We start from the raw sequence: 21,427 nt of genomic DNA, 5'->3' as shown, positions 1-21,427 counted from the left end.
TTAAATTCAAAAAATAATTATGAATCTTCCCAGAATTTGATAGAAGTGGTTATTAGCATCATTTTTTTTAATTTATTTTATTTTTTAAAAAATATTTTATTTATTTATTCATGAGACACACAGAGGGGGGGGTGCAGAGACACAGGCAAAGGGAGAAGCAAGCTCCATGCAGGGAGCCCGACATAGGACTAGATCCCAGGTCTCCAGAATCACACCCTGGACTGAAGGCAGCGTTAAACCGCTGAGCCACCCAGGCTGCCCTATTAGCATCATTTTTGAAAGGAAAAATAAACTGGAGGATTTTCTTTTTTTTTTTAATGGATAGGCATTAGTGTCAAGTGTTTAAGAGGGCCCAAAACCTGGGCTCAAACCCCATCTCTGACATGTACAAAATTTATGACCTTGGGAAAGTTGTTTCCTTTGAAGGTTTAGTTTCCTCCTCTGTACAAATGGGAATAATAATGGTAATGCATCATACTTATCTCAGCATCTTGCATATAGTAATTCCTCTGTGAATGCTAGTTTCGTTCTTAGGTAGAGGGTAGCAAAATCTGCTTGAGTCCCAGGCCCCAAGGCTAGAACAGATGACTTATCAATACTCACATCCCCACCCCACTGTGCTATCTAATCACCTACTGTGGCCTAAGAGGAATCTTTGCCCATGCTGAAACGGCTGCTGAGAGCTGATTTTATTTTCAGCTTAGGACTCCAAAACGAGAAATTGAGAAGCAGAACCCTCCCACACACTGGACACAATTGCTGACAACCTTAAAGGAAATATAAGTAAATAAATGTAAACACACATGAGAAATATTGTATAGGACATATGCTGTATAAATATTTATAGCAATATGCTTTGCATTCTTGAATACACTGTGTTGGCCCTCTGGAGACCAATTACGAATAAGGCTTTCCACCAGAATTTCTAGCTGAGCACTAGGGAGTTGGATTAAGTGTTGGGAATGTCTGTTTTGAGGCCATCCTGAGTCTCCACACCAGCCCAAGGCTCTGTATTGATCCTTTTTCTTGCCATGGATTTTGCCCAAATAAACCAGCTCAGGTTTCAATCAGAACAACATTTTAACAGCAAACAGCTGACCTGTAAGCTGAGGCCAAGCAAAAAAAAAGGGGGGGGGGAGGGGAGAAATAAAAAAAAAGAAAAAGAAGGGATCATGAAAGGAAAGAAACAGACACTGAAACACTGGTTTGATGTAAAGACAAAACAACATGAGGTCTTACTACAGGCCAGCATGCAAACCAAGCTCTAAAGATGTAGATCACATTACTCAAAGCCATCTCGAAGGCACCTGACATTTAGCGAGCACATTGGGATGGGAAAAGCAAATCTTTGTGAGCAGAAGCACCCAAGGCAGCCAGGGCACCCAGAGTAGCAGTAGAGTCCCTTACAGGCAGTGTTTTGCCATCCTCCGCGCACACACACATGATCACTTCCACGTTTCTCTGCGTGGTCTTGTTGTACTTGTCAAAGTCGCCTTGTAATAGAGTGATGTAGATGTCATTCCTGACATCCCCTGCAGGCAGAGGGAGAGAGAGACAAGAGTTGGTGTCTATGCCGCAGGAGAGACACTGACTAGAAGGCACAGGGAGTGGGGGTGTGAAGGCAAGTGCCCCACCTTACTGTCCACTAATGAAATTAAGATCAGACACATTTCAAAAAAAGCATTGTTTCCTCATCAGGGAGGCTGGAGAAATAGGTAACAAGGGGATAGAAGAACACTAGGACATCAGTTGCAAAAAGGTAGGTGGGATGATCAAAATTGGCTGTGTTCTCTCCATTAAAATTATTGAATTTCCATCCTCTAGTGACACCTTCTGGGAAGGCAAAGGAAAGCTCCTTGGCCCATGAATAACAACCACAGTCCACAGTTGCAGCCACAGATCTTTTACTGTGCAGGAGCAAATAGAGTGATTTTGCGAGTATCCAAGGAACACGGGGTCACAGGAAGGAGGTTCGGAGGGTCTTCAGGAATGGGAGGCAATAAGAACTGAAAACCCCCCAGAGGAATGCACAAGGAATTGATGTCTCAGGTAAAACAGGTACAAATCAAGTACAGCACAGGCCCCCAGTGGACGACTATACACTGTGTAAAGGAGTATATCAGTAAGAGCAGTTGGGAACACAAGTCTAAGGCAGGTTAAAGACAAAAAGGGAAGTTTTAAAACAGTGTTATTATATAATCTCATTTGTTTTTCTTTTATTATATACACATTTGGACAATTTTAATAGTGGTTACTTCTGTAGGCAAAAATTTGAGAGAGCTTTTAACATTCTACTTTTTACCTTTTCATGCTATTTGAACATTTTACAACAGGCATGGAGTCCTCTGGTTATAAAAAAATTAGTTTAAAAATTTAAGAGAGTGACAATATTCTCCCCAAAAGAATAGAATCATTCTATATGTAGTAAAGTAGAAAGGATGTCCATGATAAATTATTAAGTGATAAAGCAAGTTGTAGAACACTGTATAAAGTATATAGAGTAATGGTATATACAGCATATGAAGTGTGATCCCATCTGCGAGGGGAAAAAAGTGCATGTGTGTATATCTATGTGTTTGTGTTTATTACATGAATGTATGGAAGATTTTGAGATAAACAAGAATCCTTTTCAGTGGTTTCCTTCAGGCAGAGAAATAGAGAAAAGGTAGTAGAAAAAGAAGTGGTTGACTTTTTAAAAAGAAAATGTGATAAGCCAAACTACCACCACCCCCACTCCACCCCCAACCCCCACCCCAGGGGAAGGCCAAACCTGGCATAATGATCTCTGGGAAGCCCAGCTTCCTGGCCACCACAGTGGTCCTGTCCACCAAGTGTGGGTAGTCCTTGCGGATCTGAATGATGTCACCCACAAGCATCTTCATTGTCACCCAGAGGCCTGGAAGGGAATGCTCACCATGAAGAGCCCACTACAAGGTATTCTCAATCTCACCCTCTCATCTCTCCCTTTGGGCTCTTCCTGGAGAAGACCACTGGAAGCAGAGAGAAACAATTACAGATGCAGTGATCCAACCGAGAAGGTAGAAAGCAGAGGTGCTCTGGAGCCAGACATCTGTTGGTCTGAATCGCACTGGTAACTTCCAACAGTGTCAGCTTCTGTCAAATTAATCCACCTCTCTAAGCCCAGTCTTTGTGGAATGGATACCATCTATCTCACAGAACTGTGGTAAGAATTAAATCAAATATGGAGATACATTAAGGTGCCTGACACATGACAGATAGTCAGGATATATCAGTTCACCTCTTCTTTTGGGCACTAGAACATGCCTCCCCGATTCAGGAGATGTGGTTTCCATTTCCATAGATCACATGCTCCCATTTTTCACAACAGTCTTGTCTAGAAGGAAGGCTACGTTTTCCAGGATTTAGGATTTTGATCTGTTTTCCAAAGAATCAAGAACTCCCAAGCCAGAGCTGAGCCCACTCAGCACACCGTGGCACTGTACCTTGCCCTCCACTGTCTCCCTTGGAGGCTGTGACTTTGCCCAGCAGGCTGTGGAGAAAGTCATTCTCAGCTGTCACTCTGGGAAGGAAAAGAAAACACAAAATGCTTGCATGGTACTCTCATGGGGTCCCCACTTTGTGGTTCCATGTGCTCCAGAAAGTTCCCAGCCCCTCCATACACCTTAGGTAAAAAGTGAGCCTGCCCATGCCAGCTCAGACAGCATACATGCCATCAGGAAACCTATTTCTCGGGGCACCTGGGTGGCTCAGTCCATTAAGCATCTATCTTTGGCTCAGGTCATGCTTCCAGAGGTTCTGGGATAGAGCCTCGGTCCGATTCAGGCTCCCTGCTCAGCAGGGGATCTGCTTCTCCTGCTCCTTCTTCTCCTCCCTCCCACCTATGCACAAGCTCTTTCTTACTCTCAAATAAATAAAATCTTTTTTTGAAAAAAAGAAACATATTTCTCTTTTTCACAAAGCAACATGGGTCTGAGATTTGGGGATATCAGTGCTACAAGTAAAGGCCATTTTTTCCCTCTAGAATGCTTTTAGAAAGGAAGGATTCCTCAGCACTCAAAAAAGAACATCTGTTCAGCAAGGTGGCAAAGACTAGCTGCTCCTGTTCAGTCCTAATCACATACCTTAACTAGAGTCACTGACTTCATTACCAGTAATAAAACTGCATTCTCCTTGGACATCCTTGGGGTAACAAAGTAAGGATGATATTCTCAAACTGAGGGTCCTGCTTTCTCACAGAATCCTTTTAGGGCATTTATCCTTCTCACTACCCTCCTCTGAAGTCACAGATATTTCTATCCATAAGAACCAGGTGACAATTCCCTGTTATATATTCCTGATAAGCTGTTGCTTCACAGAGTTGTTGTTCCCATATTACTTGTAATTAATGCATTAATCTTTTGTTGATTATCTGTTCAATACCCCATCTAAACATAAGCTCCACAAAGACCCGGCCATGTCTATCTTACTGACTGCTTTATACCCCATGCTTAACACCGCACACAGCCCCCTGCCAGCTTTCAATCACACTCTGTTGAATAAATAACAATTGAGGAATGAATGGGGGAAAAGCTGTCTGTTCAAGTGCCTTGGCACTGAAATCATCATTTTCTTCCTGATCTCTCTTCTTGGGAAGCCCCCCCAGGCCGATCAGGAACTGAGGGAAATCAGTTCGCCTTGCTTTTGAGCAGCCCTCAATGAATAGGGGTGTGGTTTAAGAGAAAGGAGAGAAATGGGAAATCTCTCACGGGTGAAAAGGAATGAAGTGCTGCTTTTCTTCATCACTCTCTGCTTTCCCCTTGATGATGTCTGTTATGTCCATAACTAAAAACAAACAAAAAAAAAAAAAAGGAAAGAAAAATCGATTAATGACTTATGGCCTCCTGCTCCCAGGAAACGATGTCAATGGGATGAGATTGTAGAAAAGAAAAAGTCGAAAAAGTCTAAAAAGGAAAAAAAAAAAAAAGGTCTAAAAAGACAAGCAAGTCAGCATCAGACAGCAAGGGTTCATAATGTGCAGCACCTCACAAACACTTCTGGACAAAGCTGGCTGGAAGGTCAGCAGGCCACAGAAATATCCAAGAGATTGTGGTTTAGCAGAGGCAAAAAGTAAAGAGTCAGAACAGTGACTATGAAATTAAACAAGTAGGTTTGGATTTGACATATATGCATTGGATGCCGATAGTGCTTAAAAAACCCAAGCACAATGACCCCCTGTGGGACCTAAGAATCTACTCACCTCTTTTTCATAAACATGCTCATATGCACAGATATATGACTATAGGATCTTTGAACCCTGCAATTCCAGAAGGATCCTGAATCCTCTGAAACTTTTCCTTAAATTAGCCACTAAAGGTCCATAAAACCAAAGTAAAGAACTGCATTAGAGAGGGGATTATAGAAATGAATGTGAGGGCAAGGGAGAGGCATGAAGAAAAGCTAGTCAAATATAGCACAGACCCTAAAAGCGTAATACCTCAAACCCTCCAGGCCCTGGTCAGGAACCATTAAAACCATTGAGGTAATAATTTTCCAGTGACTACATCTAGCTATTTGAATTTATTCCTCACCCACTCTCAGTGAGCATAGTTTGGGTAGAGCAATCTCTTGTTCATAGGACTTGCCTAATCAGAGGACCAAAGTAAGTGCTTAGGGGATGAGCACATGGCCTATGTTCATGCTCCTGAGGCTTCTACTAAAACTCAGGGAAAGAGGTGAATTACTAAACTGGTAGGATTGAAGCTTGGAACAGCTGGCCCACATTTTATGAACTAATTGAAGAGTCATCTTCAGAATAAGCAAGAGGACATAGGAGCTGAAAGATAGTGAGATATAAATTTGAGTTCCTGGATCCAGCTATGCCTGAAGCAATATATGGTTGAACCTTTCAGTTACACCATTGTTGTCACCTGAAAACAAAAGAGAGCAGACGACAGATAGGGACAAAGGCACATCTTAAGGTAAGGTTCAAGGACCCCTACTGCCCTTAACAGGTACATTGTGATGTCAGGAGTATCTCTTACATAGAATCAGCATTTCAGAGCAGGGCACAGATGAATCAGGTTGAAGTCTCTCATTTTTCAGATATTGAAATTAAGGCCCTGGAAAAAAATGTTTGCCCAAGGTCACCTAGTTAGCTAACTAGCAATAATGTCTAGTTAAAAAACCAGTTAGCTCGTTATAAGCTAACTTCTTCCACCCCACCACTTTGCAAGCAGTGCCAGGAGACTAGTTGGAGAGTCAACTGGTTTGTGAATACAGATCAGCGTACCTTGAAAGGAAGAACCTAAAACTGTCGGTTTATTTTTTATTTTTATTTTAAAGATTTTATTTATTTATTCAGAGAGACATGCAGAGAGAGGCAGAGACACAGGCGGAGGAAGAAGCAGGCTCCATGCAAGGAGCCAGATGCAGGACTTGATCCCAGGACTCCAGGATCACGACCTGAGCTGAAGGCAGATGCTCAACCGTTGAGCCACCCAGGCATCCCAAAACTGTTGGTTTAGATATGATATAGAGGAATTATAAATGGTACGCAACTAAAAATATATATTTTAATAAAAAGAAATAAAACTGGCATATCAATTGCTATTTCCACAGGTCTTTATTTTTATTTTTATTATTTTTTGTTAAATATTTAATTTATTTATTTATTCATGAAAGATACAGAGAGAGAGGCAGAGACGCTGGCAGAGGGAGAAGCAGGCTCCACGTAGGGACCTGATGTGGGACTCGATCCTGGGACTCCAGGATCATGCCCTGGGCCAAAGGCAGGTGCTTTACACTGAGCCACCCAGGGATCCCTCCACAGGTCTTTAAATGGTCTTTTAATAAAAAAAGGGTACCTTAAAGTGGGTTAATTAAAAGAAAATATATTAGGTAAATAATAATGCCAGTTATAGTTAAATAACAAAAACCATAAAAGTGGGACAAGAATGATGAATTTTTGGAACTCCAAGAGAGAACTAAGGCTTGGAGAAAAATGCAGAGGTGAGGTTGCTTTTGAGCAACCTCATTTGGTCACATGGACTCTCCAAATGTCCACTTCCATCTGGAATTTAGATGTGTGGCCAGTGACTCATTCTGTGTAACTGCATTTCCTGTCCTGGATATTTTTTTAAAAAATGATTTGCTCCTTATAATTAGATCCCACTCGTACTGTTCTTCCTTCTTCACCACGCTGGGGAGCAAAGGCGACAACTGCTCAGACAGCACCATGCTCCCAATGCTCTGCTGCAGACACAAGGAATCCATTATTCACTGCCTTCATCATAAATCTGGACCTAGTCACCAATTATTTTGATTTAGTCACCAGAAATGTAGGTATTAGGATATTTCTGGTATAAATTTGGTGGGGGGGGGGCAGGGAGGAGAGGGAAAGAAATAATCTTTAAAATTCAGCAGTATAAAATTTGCACTTCGATAAAAGTTAATGGTGTGTAGTGTGTCATTACCTGCCACCCCAAAGGGCCGCCTCAGTCCTTGCGTGCACTTCTTTGTATTAGTATCCTTGAGATCCATCTTCCCAACTCGAACTATTTGACAAATCAAGTAAATTTTATCCCTGTTGAGGTCTTTGTTTCCAAGATCCTGTAAGGCAGGAAATGAATAGTTACATATCATGCGTTTTAAGAAGTAGAAAAGAAAGCCTACTAATAGTAAATTGTGGGGATGTATTTAGCACTTAGTGTACATGGAACAATCATACAATTAGTCCTGGGAAAGGTAGAAATTAAGAGGATCACAACCATTTCATTGATAAGAAAGGTGAGTTTTAGGAAGGACACTGAGTGACGGGTCCCTGGTGTTCAATCCTAATTCTTCAATTTCAAACTAATAGGGGGAGAAGGATAGAAGTACAATATCAGTTATACAGGCAGCATTTCCTACATGCCAACTGATGGATACAAATGGCATTTTCTACAAATGACTTCATCTGTCTCATCACTGCTCAGCACCACTGAGGGAGAAAGCAAAAAGAAGAGGGGGAAAAAATCCCAATAGTTACCATTTACTGAGCACCTCGATGTATGTATATCATTCAGGGATGGGTTGTTGTAGCACCAAACAATCCCAGCATCTCAGAGCTTATAAGACTACATACATTTTTACTTCTAGATCAGCCTACCTTCCCAATGCAGATGGCTGGAGCATTGCCAATGAGTGGGGCCCCATTTACCTACCCTGAGCTCCTAGCTGACAGATGATCCATCTTATCTCAACAGGTGCTTCCACTGTCCCCACAGCAGGAGAAGAGAAAGTGGCAAATCACTTACTGGCTCTTAAAGCTTCCACCCAGAATGGACATATCACTTTGGCTTGCATTTCAGTGACCAAAGCAAGGGAGGTGACCAAAGCAAACTTCAAGGGGGATGTCGGAGCACACTCAAGTATGTGTCTTGAAGGAAGAACACTGACATGGTGAACTACACTAATGCATCATGCACTGTGCTAATTTTTTCATAAGCCATGGTCTTGTTTGTTCCTCAACAACTCTCTAAGGTAGATACATTATTGCATCCCCCATTTTACAGATGAGAACTAGGCTAGGTTGTGGTGCTTAGTGGTTGGCCAAACACTAGTCTAGATGTTGCTATGAAGGTATTTCGTAGGTCTGATGAACATCTATAATCAGTTGACTTTAAGTCAAGAAGATTATCTATCATAATGTAGATGTGCCTCATCCAATCAGTTGAAGGTCTTAAAGCCTCTCCAGTACCCAAACCTGAAGTTTTCTAGTAAAGAAGAAATTTTGCCTCAGGACAGAAAAATTCTGCCTCAGAAACCCTGTCTGAGTTTCAGGTCTGCTGGCCAGCCAGTCAGATTTCAAACTTGCCAGCCCCAACAATCATGGGAGCCAAATCCTTAGAATACATCTATCCGTATATCCTATTGGTTCAGGTTCTCTGGAGGACTATTGACTGATAACAAGGGCTGTCCTTTTACCAGCTGGGGGAATGGACATCTGCTTCCCTATTCTCCAAATTCTCCCTTTGGGGCAGAGGGGAAGGGAAGACAGGGGAAAGAGGACTTTCCGACGAAGGAAGCTCGACTCCTCATTTATATCCCCTGCCCTGCTCTGTAGGCACCTGAATCCCAATTACCTCACCTGCAGATGGTTGGACAGCCTTTTCTCTGGCTTGCCTGACTCCTTCCTCCCACCCACCCTGAAATCCCCTACAAATGTATCTTTAGAAGCCATGTTCATTATTTCACTTCTGTCCCCACAACAACAGTACTAGCTCCCTATTTTCTACCCTATTAGTGCTAATCTTCCCTAACTGACGTGAAAGTTCCCAGACATAATGTATTTCCAGCTGTCCTAGCCAACCAATTCCCCACTATTCTCTGCATGTAAGTACTCTATTTTTGTCACAAAGATTCCTTTATTGCTCCACAAACACATGACGCTCGCTTTCAACTCGCTCTTTCTTCCTAAGCCCCCTGTCCACATCTCTGCCTCAGATACCTGCCTCTTATTCCTCTGTATATCCGAATCATTCCCATCCTGAAGACCTCAAGTCTTGTTTCCTTTATAATGACGTCTGTCCTTAATTACTTCTCTTGTCTCATTAGGAATTTTCATGTTTTTGAAATATCTAGTTTGGTAACTTTCAGAGGCATTCCAGAACCACAAAGGCCCTGGCATCTGTAAAGATCCTTCCTAGATGTTATGGGCTGAATTATGTCCCCTCATAATTCATGTGCTGAAGTCCTAACCCCTGGCACCTCAAAAATGTATTTGGATATAGGGCCTTCCAAGAGGTGGTTAAGCTAAAGTGAGGTTATGCAATGACTGGTGTCCTTCTAAGCAGAGGAGAGTAGGATACCGACACACACGTAGAGAAGACCATGTGAGAACACAGGGAGAAGCGGTCATCTGCAAGCCAAGGAGAGAGGCTTCACAAGAAACCAACCCTGCAAACAACTTGATCTTGGACTTCCAACCTCCGGAACTGTGAGAAAATAAATATGTGTTCCTTAAGTTACCCAGACTCTGGCACTTTGCAATGGCAGTTCTAGCAACTAACTTACTAGATAAACCTATAAGGTTCTTAACTAAACCCTTATTCTACTCCTCTTCTCTGAAAAGATTTAATTTGATCAAAGGAAGATGCCAGATCTTTAAGAGCTGCCTCATCAAAGACTCTTAGCACTAGAGAATCGTAACATGTTACACAAGCACAGCAAATACTCCAGCACAGGTTATTCTCTGGAGAGTATACAAATGCCGAGTCCTCACTCAGAACTGTGTTCCAGTTTGTGGTCGTTCTCAATCATTTTTACTTTGGCCTTGTAAAACTCAGACATATTAGGGAAGATCAACAAAACTTAAAACACCTGTCACTTTATTTAGTAGTCCAGTAGTACTCCTTTTATTGTTCAGTCTTGTTTCCTGTGTGTTAACAATAACCCCAAACTGGGCAAATTCTTAGAGAAATAGTATACTCTACTTTCTTCTTACAGAGCCAAGGAGGGTGAATGCTTGTAAGACAGACGGGGCAAGTTCATCGTTGGCTCCACCCACGTGCCAGCTCCTAGGGCTCTACCCTCAAAGAGGAAACCAGAAAGAGCCAACAGCCAGAGATAAGAGAAATGGGACCAGAAAGGCACATGCCTGCCAAGTCTTATCTCATCTCTAACTTAAACATCACCTCAATGCTCGAGTGAGAGTGACTCCCAGCCAAATGCCATCACATCACCCTGTTTTAATAATCTGATTGCATGGATTGCCTTCTGACATTTTGTTTATTTATTCATTTACTTATTTTCAGAATTCCCCCCACCACACCTTGAGAGCAAGGTTCCCATCAGCTTATTCCATGCTGTATCCCCAATACCTGACACAGGGCTTACTCATAGTAAGTACTCATTGGATAGCTCTTGAATCAATAGAAGGATCTAGAACACCATAAGCTTCCTTGTTCCAAAATGAAGACTCCCATCATTTCAAGATGGAGAAGCATCCGCTCGTTAATGCAGTCAACCAAGGTTCCCAAGTTCATTGGCCATGGGAAGAAGAGGTGGTGACATGGGCAAAAAATTCCATGCTGGCAGAGTCACACTCTCTTTGATAATGAGAGACACAAATTCACTGATGCCCTTTGCTGCATGTTTACATCATGAATTGGTTCCCTGAAAAATGAACCACTGATTGATTCCCTGTCCCTGTCCCTCTCATGAAACATCTGTCTCCTGGTTTAATCAAGAAGCCCCATGGGACTTTCCTATTTATCAAGAAAATAAATAGGCCCCTCCTTCTAACTAATAATAGATAAACAGGGCTGAGACACATTTATATATGCCAGGAAAACTTTGTCTAAGCAATTAGGACTATGATCTTATTCCGTGCCGCTAGCCCATTTTTTCAGGAAATAACAAACAAAATAAATCAGCTGCACTCCAATCTAATTGTGACATAACATAAGACATTGCACTTAATGGGCTGTAACTGGAAAATTATTGTAGAGCAACGTAGGTTAATCTAGCATGTCGGTCACTCCTGGATCAAACTCATAGGTTTGGCTGACGTCCAAATCCCTCCCTGGCTCCTCCTCTGTAATTTCCCTTGCTAATGCAGGCAACAGAGTGAAAAATCTCATAAATGCTCTTCTCCCCAAAGGAGCGTGCAGAGAACACCAATATCCTTAGGTATCTAAAGATCACACTCTTAACACACCCTCATGGAAATAGGACAAGAGATAGGTCTTTGGTGGAAATAATAACCCTTATCTTCTTTTTTCCCACCGTTTGTCTTTCCAGAACTAAAAAGCCAGGCTCACTTTCAGACATAAATCATCCAACTAACAATTGATCTCAACATTTCTACATATGCCTTGCCCAGGGAGTATTGGTATATAGAAGAATGATCTAAGGATCTCATTAAGATCTTTAGCCACCTATGATTTGATTATGTTCAGAATATCCACTTTACCTATGTAGTCAATGTTCTTAGAAGGTCTTTTTTTTTTCTGATACATTTTAGAGAGGTTTTCAGAAAGTCTGAGCCAGACAGAAACTCAGGTTAACCATGAATTAATTGATAAATCAGAATAGCTGCTATACCCATTTCATGTAGACATTATTGCTGGAAACGATCTGTACTTGTTTACACAGCACTCTGCATGTGTTCTTGGTGTGCATGTGAGTGAGAAAGAAAGATGGAGGGAGATCGAGAGAGAGACAGATCCATCTTCCTAACAGCTTCCAAAGGGCACACAGCAACCCCCCCTTCCTGTCTGCTCTGAATCTCTCCAGAAAGCCCAGAACTCAGATCTGCACCCAAGTCAACCTCTCTCCTGACCAAGTGACTGGCTTTGTTTCCAAGATCATACCCTTGTGAGTATGGAAGACAGATAAGAAGACAGAGCACACCCACCGTGAAGACCACCTTCAGGTTGTTGAGCATCTCGATCTCCTTTGGGAAGCCCTTGCTGCCCCATCGCACCAAGTAGTTCTCACTGTGGGAAGAAGAGTGGCAACCCATTACTGCCTGGGGCTCAACAATGTTTTGGTAAAAATATGCACTGAGCCTCTATAGTGTGCTTCGACAAATACTGGCTGCTGAGGACGTGGTAGTGTTTGAAACAGACTTGTTCCCTCTTTCTAAGTGATCGCAGTTCTGCCCAACAGAGACAGGGGGGCAAAGAATCACTAACATGTACATTCACAATCTCTTTCCCTCCCCTATCTGCTAAGCAAATTCTGACCCAGCTACCTAATATTTTTTAAGAGCAACAGCATTCTCTGTAGAATTAAGAGTGGGAGAACTGAGGGAGAAAGGATTTTGGTTATGTTTTGCTGGACATTAAGAATGCATTTACCCTTCCCATTTCATTCCCTTTTCAAGACTAAATAAAGATTTGATTTTTTAAAAAATTGTCCATTGGACATAGGACTGTTTTTTTGAATGGAACATCACACTATGAATGGGCCATAGATGGCCTTAGCCATTATGTGAGATACACTTAAATAACTATCTAAATGCAGTTGTGACAACTATTTATATTCAATTGTGCTAAAAAGACAAAGTTCAGGGTATTGCAAGAATGTATATCAGAAAAGTCTGGCCTAATCTGGGTGGTTAGGAAGCCTTTGCCCGGGATATGACATGTAAATAAAACTAGTCAGGAAAAGAGAGTGAGGAAGGGAAATGTCTCAGGAAAAGCAAACATGCATTCAAAGGCCCTGAGGCAGATTGGAGCTTGATGCATCTAAAAAATAGATCCAAGGAGAAAGTGATAAGAGAAAACTTAGAGAGGCCAAACCATGTAGGCCTTGTAGGCCATCCAAGGATTTTGACATGATCCTGAAAGTAATGGATACCCATTAAAGGATTTTATGAGGGACAGTCACACAGTTCTGACATATGATCTTGCATCTTGTAGCAACCATATGCCACCTTCTGAGGTTCATACTAGTCAGTCCAGCCACACTGGGAAAATTGAGAAGTATAGTGCTTCTTTACTTAAAAGAAACTTAAGTTTGCTGAGTTAAGTCATAAGGTTTGCCATGCCATATAGGAGCATATATTGTGTCAGTGTCAAATAAATGCCCAGTATTTTGAATTAGGATAAAAACAAAATAAAGCTCAAAAACCAAGTAATCCCAAAAAAGCATAATAAGAACTTAAAGTTAAGGGGAATTGCCTTGTTTTTAGAAATTGGTTCTCTCCAACATCTTGTTACATTCTCTACTTACTTCTAGAAGAATAATGAGGATAGTTTGAGCAAGTTTAAGGGGGAAATTGAACTGATTAAAAAAGAACACAGCTCTGGATTAACCACTGGTTAAAATTCAATCAAGGTAAATGTAGCTTTTCTGGAGTTCCTGGGTGGCTCAGTTGGCTAATCCACAAACTCTTGATTTCAGCTCAGGTCATGATCTCAGGGTCCTGGGACTGAGCTCTGCATGGATGGGGCTCCATGTTCAGTGTGGAGTCTGCTTGAAAATTTTCTCTATCTCCCTCTGCTCTGCCCCCAGCTTATAGGCACACACTCTATATATAAAATAAAATAAATCTTTTTAAAACGTTAAATGTAGCTTTTCTTCCTTCTTTTTAATTTCTTTTTAAAATTTATTTTATTTACTTATTCAATTGAGATGCATGCATGCTAAAGGAGAGGCAGATGGGGAGGGGGAGGGACAAGCAGACTCCATGCTGAACACAGAGCCCAACATGGGGCTTAATCTAACTACCTTGAGATCATGACCTGAGCTGAAACCAAGAGTCAGACGTTTAACTGACTGAGCCAATAACCAATAATTGGTTATTTCCAGAATGTCATAGTGAAAAATACCTGGGTATTTCCCAGGACCTTTGATTACATGTAGCACCAAGTGATGGTTAGGTCTAAACATTAAGCACCAAAAATTTTCTCTTAGGGGAAATGCAATAATAAATAAGAAAAGCAACCTAGGGGAACTAAGCTGGCTCTATTCATCCCTGCACAGAAGACCTGGCTGCTAAATCCAAAGGCCCACCTGGCACCAAAACAGGTGAGACCTACCACACGTGACACTCCTCCAAGAAAGGGGAGGACCATTCGAATTCCTCGAGCATGTTTTGGGGAAAATGAGCTTTGCCACTGACCTGATATTTAAGCTGCTTCTTTTTTGTCTTGTAGAAATTTACCTTAAATTTCCCAAACCAAATCTCTTCTCGCATCCACTGGAATCAGACCATAATTCATCCCAACACTGAAAGCTCAGCCTCAGCCAAATTGCCCCCAGTCCACATTTGGACCATTTTGAGAATGCTCTCATTTGCCTTTGCCAAGGAATGCCTTGCCTTGCCATTGTATGTCAACCCTGGCTAGGCAGGAGTAGACAAAATTTATATTTTAGGGGAAGAACAGCAATCTAGAGTCAAAATAACATAGGGAGTACTTCTAAGTTCCTCTGACCCATTCTTGTATCATGCCTCTTCTCATCTTTCTTTGTTTTCTACTTCCCTTGCCACCCCCTTTTTGGGTTTTTGACCTTTTTGTTCCCCTTCTTCCTCATCTCTCAGTTTCCTGAGGGCTTCCCAGTATTTCTGGCACTCTCAGAGGCATCACTCAGGCATGCCCCATTGAGCATATCATCTGGTGTGGCACATCAGGGAACAGAGCTGCCATGTCACTGATCCACTGCTTCCTTCCACAGAGCTGGTTCAGATCATCCATCACTTAGATGGGCCAGTAGGCCAGGCAATCTGTCAATTCGATCATGAAGAATCATGTCTTCTGAGAGGCAGGAAGGGTCCTATGAGTGCTTTCAGAGTCTTTGTCAGAGGTACCTTGAGAATAGCTGGCAGGGAATGGCAAGGGGCCTATGGCACAAAGATCATTTCAAGTGTGTTCTAAGGGAGCAGGAACACTCACTTGTAGTGTTCACTGAGGCCTAGCCAGATGAATTGGGTTGGCTTTTTAATATTAAGGATTTAGTTTTGCTGTAAAGAATAGCTTTCTACCATGACAGCGCTGAAATCCTAATGAGAACCATTCAGGATATTCTATACAACTTTTTCCTTGGTGACATACTAAAGTGGGAACTGAGGGCACCTGGGTGGCCCAGTCGGTTGAGTGTCCAACACTTGGTTTCAGCTCAGGTAATGACCTCAGGATCATGAGATCAAGCCCTACATCAGGCTCTGCACTTAGCACAGAGTTCACCTGAGATTCTCCCTCTCTCTCCCTCTGCCCCTCTTTCTCATGTTTTCTCTCTCTCTCTCTCTAAAACAAATAAATCTTTTTTAAAAAAATAAAGTGGGAATTAGCTTGTCTTTGGAATCAGATAGATGGACCTAAGTAGAAATCTCAGTTCTGCCATTAATAAATATGTATGACTTTGGACCAGTCACTTGACCTTCCTGGATCTCATTTTCTCACCCAAATGACGTGGACTAATGAGAATTAAATGAGATCATGCACAGACCTCAGTTCTGTCTTCTTAGATGGATAGCCCCTCCATGTTTCACAAATGTCTCCAGGAGAGCCATTATTTTCTAAATTACTACCATTCATTAGGCGCTGTACATGATCTCATTTAATCATCGTAACAATCAAGCTAGGGAGACAACACTTTCTCCATAAAGGCAGAGGGATTATGCTCCAGCTGCATTCTAATATGTCAACTGGGACTTCAAATATGGGACCTCAAATATGGGACTATGTGTTGGCCCAAAAGCCCACTGAAAGAGACTGACAGGGTCACCACCTGGAACGATGGTCTGAGCCACAAGCAGAGGCCAGGGGTTAGAGGTGTTAGAGGGTCAAGGTTAGAGGTGTACCAGAGTCTTTTCCCTGGATATTCTCAAAAGGTGTTCTCACTTCCTCAAGCTGAGGCATCCAGAAATTCCCTTACTTTCTCCAATCTCAAGAGCAAGCAGTTAAAGTAGTAATAATAATAGCCACTGCCACTTGGAGTACTGTGTGTAAAATCCTGTGCTTTATATGCTTTTTCTCATTAAAGTCTGAAAGAAATGACCCGGTGAGATTGGCACTAACAATTTGCAAATAGGCAACTCTATGGGGCTTACAAAGATGAGCAACTTGCCCAAGGTTAAGAAAGAGTAAATGGTGGAGCCAGAATATGAACTCAGGCAAATTTCAAAGCCCACATTCTTAGCCTGATATTTCCCTGGAGGAAAGGAAGTTCTCTTCATTTACTTCTTTACTCCCATTTTCTTTCATTTATTTTATTTTGCTTTGCTTTTGTTTTGTTTTTAGTTTATACTCAAGGTTTTAATTCCAGTTAGTTAACATACAGTGTTATATGAGTTTCAGGTATGCAACATAGTGATTCAACACTTCCATACATCACCCAGTGCTCATCACAACAAGTGCACTCCTGAATCCCCATCACCTATTTCACCCAGTAACCCCCCATTCACCTCCTATTTTAAAAGTAGGTATTTTTATTTTATCCAATGCCACCTGTATGAATCTCATTTTTTTCTGGTTGTTTTCCAGAATGAAAAAACTATTTACAAAAACTTCCTGTGTAACCATAACCACACTATTGGAAAAATTTGGTAGTGAATAATATTTCCACCTGGTTTGCATATCCTACAAGAAGTTATTTCCACATATTCAGGCTCAGTTTCTCGTCCAGGTGGGAATTCCTCCACAAAGATGCTCTGTGCTCTGCTAATTCCAATCTCCCATATACAGAGTAGTCAGGCAGCATTGAACACCTACCTTATGACTGTTTGCTTGTTGGGGTCATACAGAGACATGAAGAGCTCAGCATCTTCCCCAATTCGGCACACAAAGTTCCTCACAAAGACATAGAGGCTGTGGGTGGGGGATGAGGAGATGCGGGCATACATTCCATAATCTGGCTGGTCTTTTGACTAAAAGTTGGAGGGGGGAAAAAAGGAGAAAGGTGGAGAAAATCAGCCTAGCACTACTTAGGACTCAAGCCTGAAGATTTCTGTGTTATATCCAGGTCTACCAACAAAAGTTCCTGTGATCTGAGGCAAATCACTTTGGCTCTCTTGGCTTTGATTTTCTCATTTTGGGAAACACCTCTGTTTAGCCCCAATCTTCCTCATAAAAGTTAGTGTCATAAAAAACACAAACCATAAAAAGAAAAAAATGCTTAAATGGACTTCATTAAAACTAAAAACTTCTGCTTTTTAAAAAATGCATTTAAGAAAATGAATAGGCTAGGAACAGACAGAAAATATATTCACAAAACATATATTTGATGAAGAATCTGTATTTAGAATACAGATATACAATTGTATATACAAGTATACAATTGTATTTAGGACATACAAAGAGTCCCTACAACTCAATGATTAAAAAATCAACCCAATTAAAGTAGGGAAAATATTTGAGCAGACACTTCACAAAAAAAGATAGAAATGGCCATGGCCAATAAGCACATGAAGACATGCTCAATATCACAAGTCATTCAGGAAAATGCAGATTAAAACATGGTGAGATACTACCACACAACCACTAGAATGGCTAAAGTTAAGAGCCTGGCAAGACCAAGTGTTGAAAGAATGCAGAGCTACTGGAACCCTCATATACTGCTGATGGGAATGCAAAATTGTATAACCCTTTGGGAAATAGTATGATAGTGTCTTAAAATGTTGAACATACCCAAATTATAGAATATAGCAATCCTATTGTCAGGTATTACTCAAAAAGAATGAAAATATATGTCCACACATATGCTTGCAAATGTTCGTAGCAGTATTAGTTACATAGCACCCAGGTGGAAACAACCCATATGTCCAATAATGGACAACTAGTTGATGGTATAGCAACTCAGCATTAAAAAGAAAAAAAATAATATACGTAACACGAACCTCAAAAACACCAGGCTGAGTAAAATGAATCAAACACAAAAACTGTATGAGTTCATTTATATCAAACTAGAAAAGGCAAAAGTGAAATCACAGAAAATAAATTAGGGATTGCCTGGGCCTAGAGACTGATAAAGGAGATCAACTACAAGGGAACCCAAAGAAACTTTTCAGGGTGACATAACTGTCGATATAATAATCATGGTGGAGTTCACTCAACACTATATTTTAGTAAGATTCAGTAGACTGTAGTTCATAATGAATTAATTTCGTGTGAAAATTATCTTAATAAAACTAAAAATAAAGTTGTTTTCAAATAATGCACAGCGATTAAATAATTTTTTAAATCATAAGTCAGATTATGCTAACCTTGAAAAAAAATTGTTTCCTTGAAATCTTTTGTTGGCTTTCCACCACACTTGGGATAACATCTTAAGCCTTTCCATGACCCCTCAGGCCCTGAGAGAGCTGACTGCTGCTCTCTACCTCTCCAAATCATTGCCTATATGTTCCCACTGCTATCATGCCCTATCTACACTGGCCATTCTATTCCTTGAACATTCAGAACACAGTCCTATCTCAAGGCCTTTTCACTTACTATTCCCTGTGTCTACAACACTTTACTCCTAGATCTACCCAGGTGACTTCACATCATTCAAGTGACAACTCAGATATTTCTTCTAAGAGAGGCCTTTCCTTATGTTACATTTTAAAATAGCTCCTGATTCATTCTAATTCATATAGAATTAGCTTATTGCCTTTTAGAGACTTATCACCATCTGGAATTAATTTGTCCATTAATTTATTTACTTCTTACTGCCTTTCTTCTTTTCTCCTTTCTGAAATACAAAATTTCCATGAGAACAGGAAACTTGCCTTGCATTAAACTACCTGTGGGATGGATGCAGAATGAATTACAGACCCAAGTACAAAAACACAATAAAATGCATGAGGTTACTGATCATCTAAGGTCATAGGACAGATGTCTCCTTGAATCATATAGAGTCTGATTAATTAGCCTATTATTTGAAGTTTATGATGTGCTAAATGACTGCTTCACTTAGCCAAAGCCTATTTTACAAAGCTCACCATTTCTTCTTTGATGCGCTCTGTGATTTTATCAGTCGCTTCCTCATGGGCATGGAACAAGCTGATGACACTGGTATTATCAGGGTCCAAGATATTTCCATCATCATCTCTGACAATCAGGTCAAGCTCAAGAATTCTGAAAAGCCAAAACAGAGAGTGAGGATAAATCAGGGGAGACCTAAGACTTTAAAACGTTGGTGAGAAGTTTATACTAGTAAGTTCCCCTGGTCTCTGAAAATTGCAGACTTCCATGAAGCAGCTCTATATTAACGGCCTTGCACACAGCTGCGGGGCATACTGGTACATTTCAGCTTCTTTGGGTGGTACTGTGGCAGTGTGTATTAAATTTTCTTAAAATGTGTATTTCCTGCGATGCTGAATCTAGAGAAACATCCACATTTGAATGAGGACGTGTGTTACAGCACTGCTTGCATCAGCAAAGTGTTGAACAAAACAACGTCTGTCAAAGGGAGAATAACTAAATAAACTGTGACTTGTAATGGAATTCCAAGTAGCAGTGCATAACAACTATGATATAGTTTTAATGTGTTTGATGATATATCTCAATGAAAAAAATAAAGTATGGACAAATACATACACTATGTTTATATAAACAAATAAACCAAGCCAGATATATTACCCGGGAGCATATACATGAATGACAAGAAAAGAGAGAAAGGTCTGGATAAAAAGCACCAAACCACCAATACTACCAACATGGCTACCTGTGAGGAGGAGTAGGAGCCTGGGACCAAGAGGGGCAGAGGAGTCAAAGGAGACATGTGCCTTATCTTAATTTGTTTTATAATATAATAAACATAACATAACATAATATATAGCAGAGAAGGTATTCGTATGTTATCTATTCAACAACATTTTTGAATGTAGTTGCTAGAGAAAAATCTCAGATATATTGCTTGTTACCTACAGCTTGCTCTTTAGCTCTTGGACTTCTAGGCCACAAGGTTTCCCCTGCTTGGTATTGATTTGTTTCAATTTGCATCTGCCATTCTGATCAGCATCAATGATACAGCAAACACATGGCACTTGCTGTAAACTCAGGGATGTTAAATGTTTTATGTACATTAATGTTTTTATGTACTAATACCTCATTTTACAAATGAAGAAAAGACCAAAGATATGAGGACTAATTAATTTGCTCAAAATCACATAGCTAGTTAAAAAGTAATATGGCATCCTGGTCTGCACTCTTAACCTCTACGGTATACTTTCTAGACGGGAGGCATTTAGGAGTATATTGGGTTAGGGGACCAGGGGTAGGTTTGTAAATGCCTTGATTTGAAGTTGCTTTGCACTTGATGTTGAGACAGAGGACCTCAGCTGTCCATACAAAGAAGGTAGGTGGAAGAGGGATGATGAGACTGAGAAGACCAACAGTGTTCCTACTTAAGCACCATTACTGAGTACCAGACTCGGAAAGGGCAGCAAGGACAAATGAAGGAGGCTAAGTTTCCATCTCTTATTTGAGAATCAGATTGAGAAGCACATCTCTCATCTCAACCAAATGCAAACAGAAGGGAGCCAAGGTTCACCCGTTTGTCCACATTCATTACGAAACTAACTTCCAACTAGATATGACTCGTAATGTTGCACAGCCATGCTGCCGAATGGTCAATGCTAAAGGGGAATAAATGCTTTCAACTAATGCTGAGCAGAGACTCGTGTGACCTCAGAAAAGATGGAGCATAGCCAATACATAATTTAATGCCAAGATCTCTCTAGCTCTTTCTCTTCAAAATTTATCAAGTGGATTTTGTTCTAAAATGTATGAATAAAACATTCTCCAGGGTATCTGGAGCTATCTTGGGATTTGGAGGAGTCATTTGAGCATTCCTCACTCCTTGGAAACCAAGGAGCTTGCCCATTACTGGTCTCATGTGGAATTTTGGAAGCTTTAGTAGTCACAGGCCAGGACTGTCAGGATTCCCATAACCCAGGGTCAGGAGAGGCTGCCAATTGAACAGCAGACCATTTGCTTTGGAGAAATGAGCATTTTGACATTTTCTCCTCCGAGGTAGACCCACACTGCTCTCT

The 21,427-nt window shown here is 41.0% G+C and overlaps 1 protein-coding gene across 1 annotated transcript in view; it reads right to left on the bottom strand.

Moving 5' to 3' along the window:
* Positions 1 to 21,427, bottom strand: part of DOCK2 (dedicator of cytokinesis 2) — a 401,682-nt gene that overhangs the window by 340,662 nt on the left and 39,593 nt on the right. Inside the window, exons 7-14 of the mRNA XM_055325894.1 lie at positions 19,373 to 19,508; positions 17,163 to 17,317; positions 12,359 to 12,440; positions 7,434 to 7,569; positions 4,728 to 4,803; positions 3,465 to 3,541; positions 2,771 to 2,896; positions 1,408 to 1,532 (exon numbers count right to left, since the gene is read on the bottom strand). Of these exons, the coding sequence (XP_055181869.1) occupies positions 1,408 to 1,532; positions 2,771 to 2,896; positions 3,465 to 3,541; positions 4,728 to 4,803; positions 7,434 to 7,569; positions 12,359 to 12,440; positions 17,163 to 17,317; positions 19,373 to 19,508 (913 nt within the window). The remainder of the gene's footprint in view (positions 1 to 1,407; positions 1,533 to 2,770; positions 2,897 to 3,464; positions 3,542 to 4,727; positions 4,804 to 7,433; positions 7,570 to 12,358; positions 12,441 to 17,162; positions 17,318 to 19,372; positions 19,509 to 21,427) is intronic.

Source organism: Nyctereutes procyonoides, unplaced genomic scaffold (genome assembly GCF_905146905.1).
Source record: "Nyctereutes procyonoides isolate TBG_1078 unplaced genomic scaffold, NYPRO_anot_genome, whole genome shotgun sequence".
NCBI classification, from domain to species: Eukaryota; Metazoa; Chordata; class Mammalia; order Carnivora; family Canidae; genus Nyctereutes; species Nyctereutes procyonoides.
The sequence above is the reverse complement of the archived record's forward strand: the minus strand, read 5'-3'. Positions and strand labels throughout refer to the sequence as shown.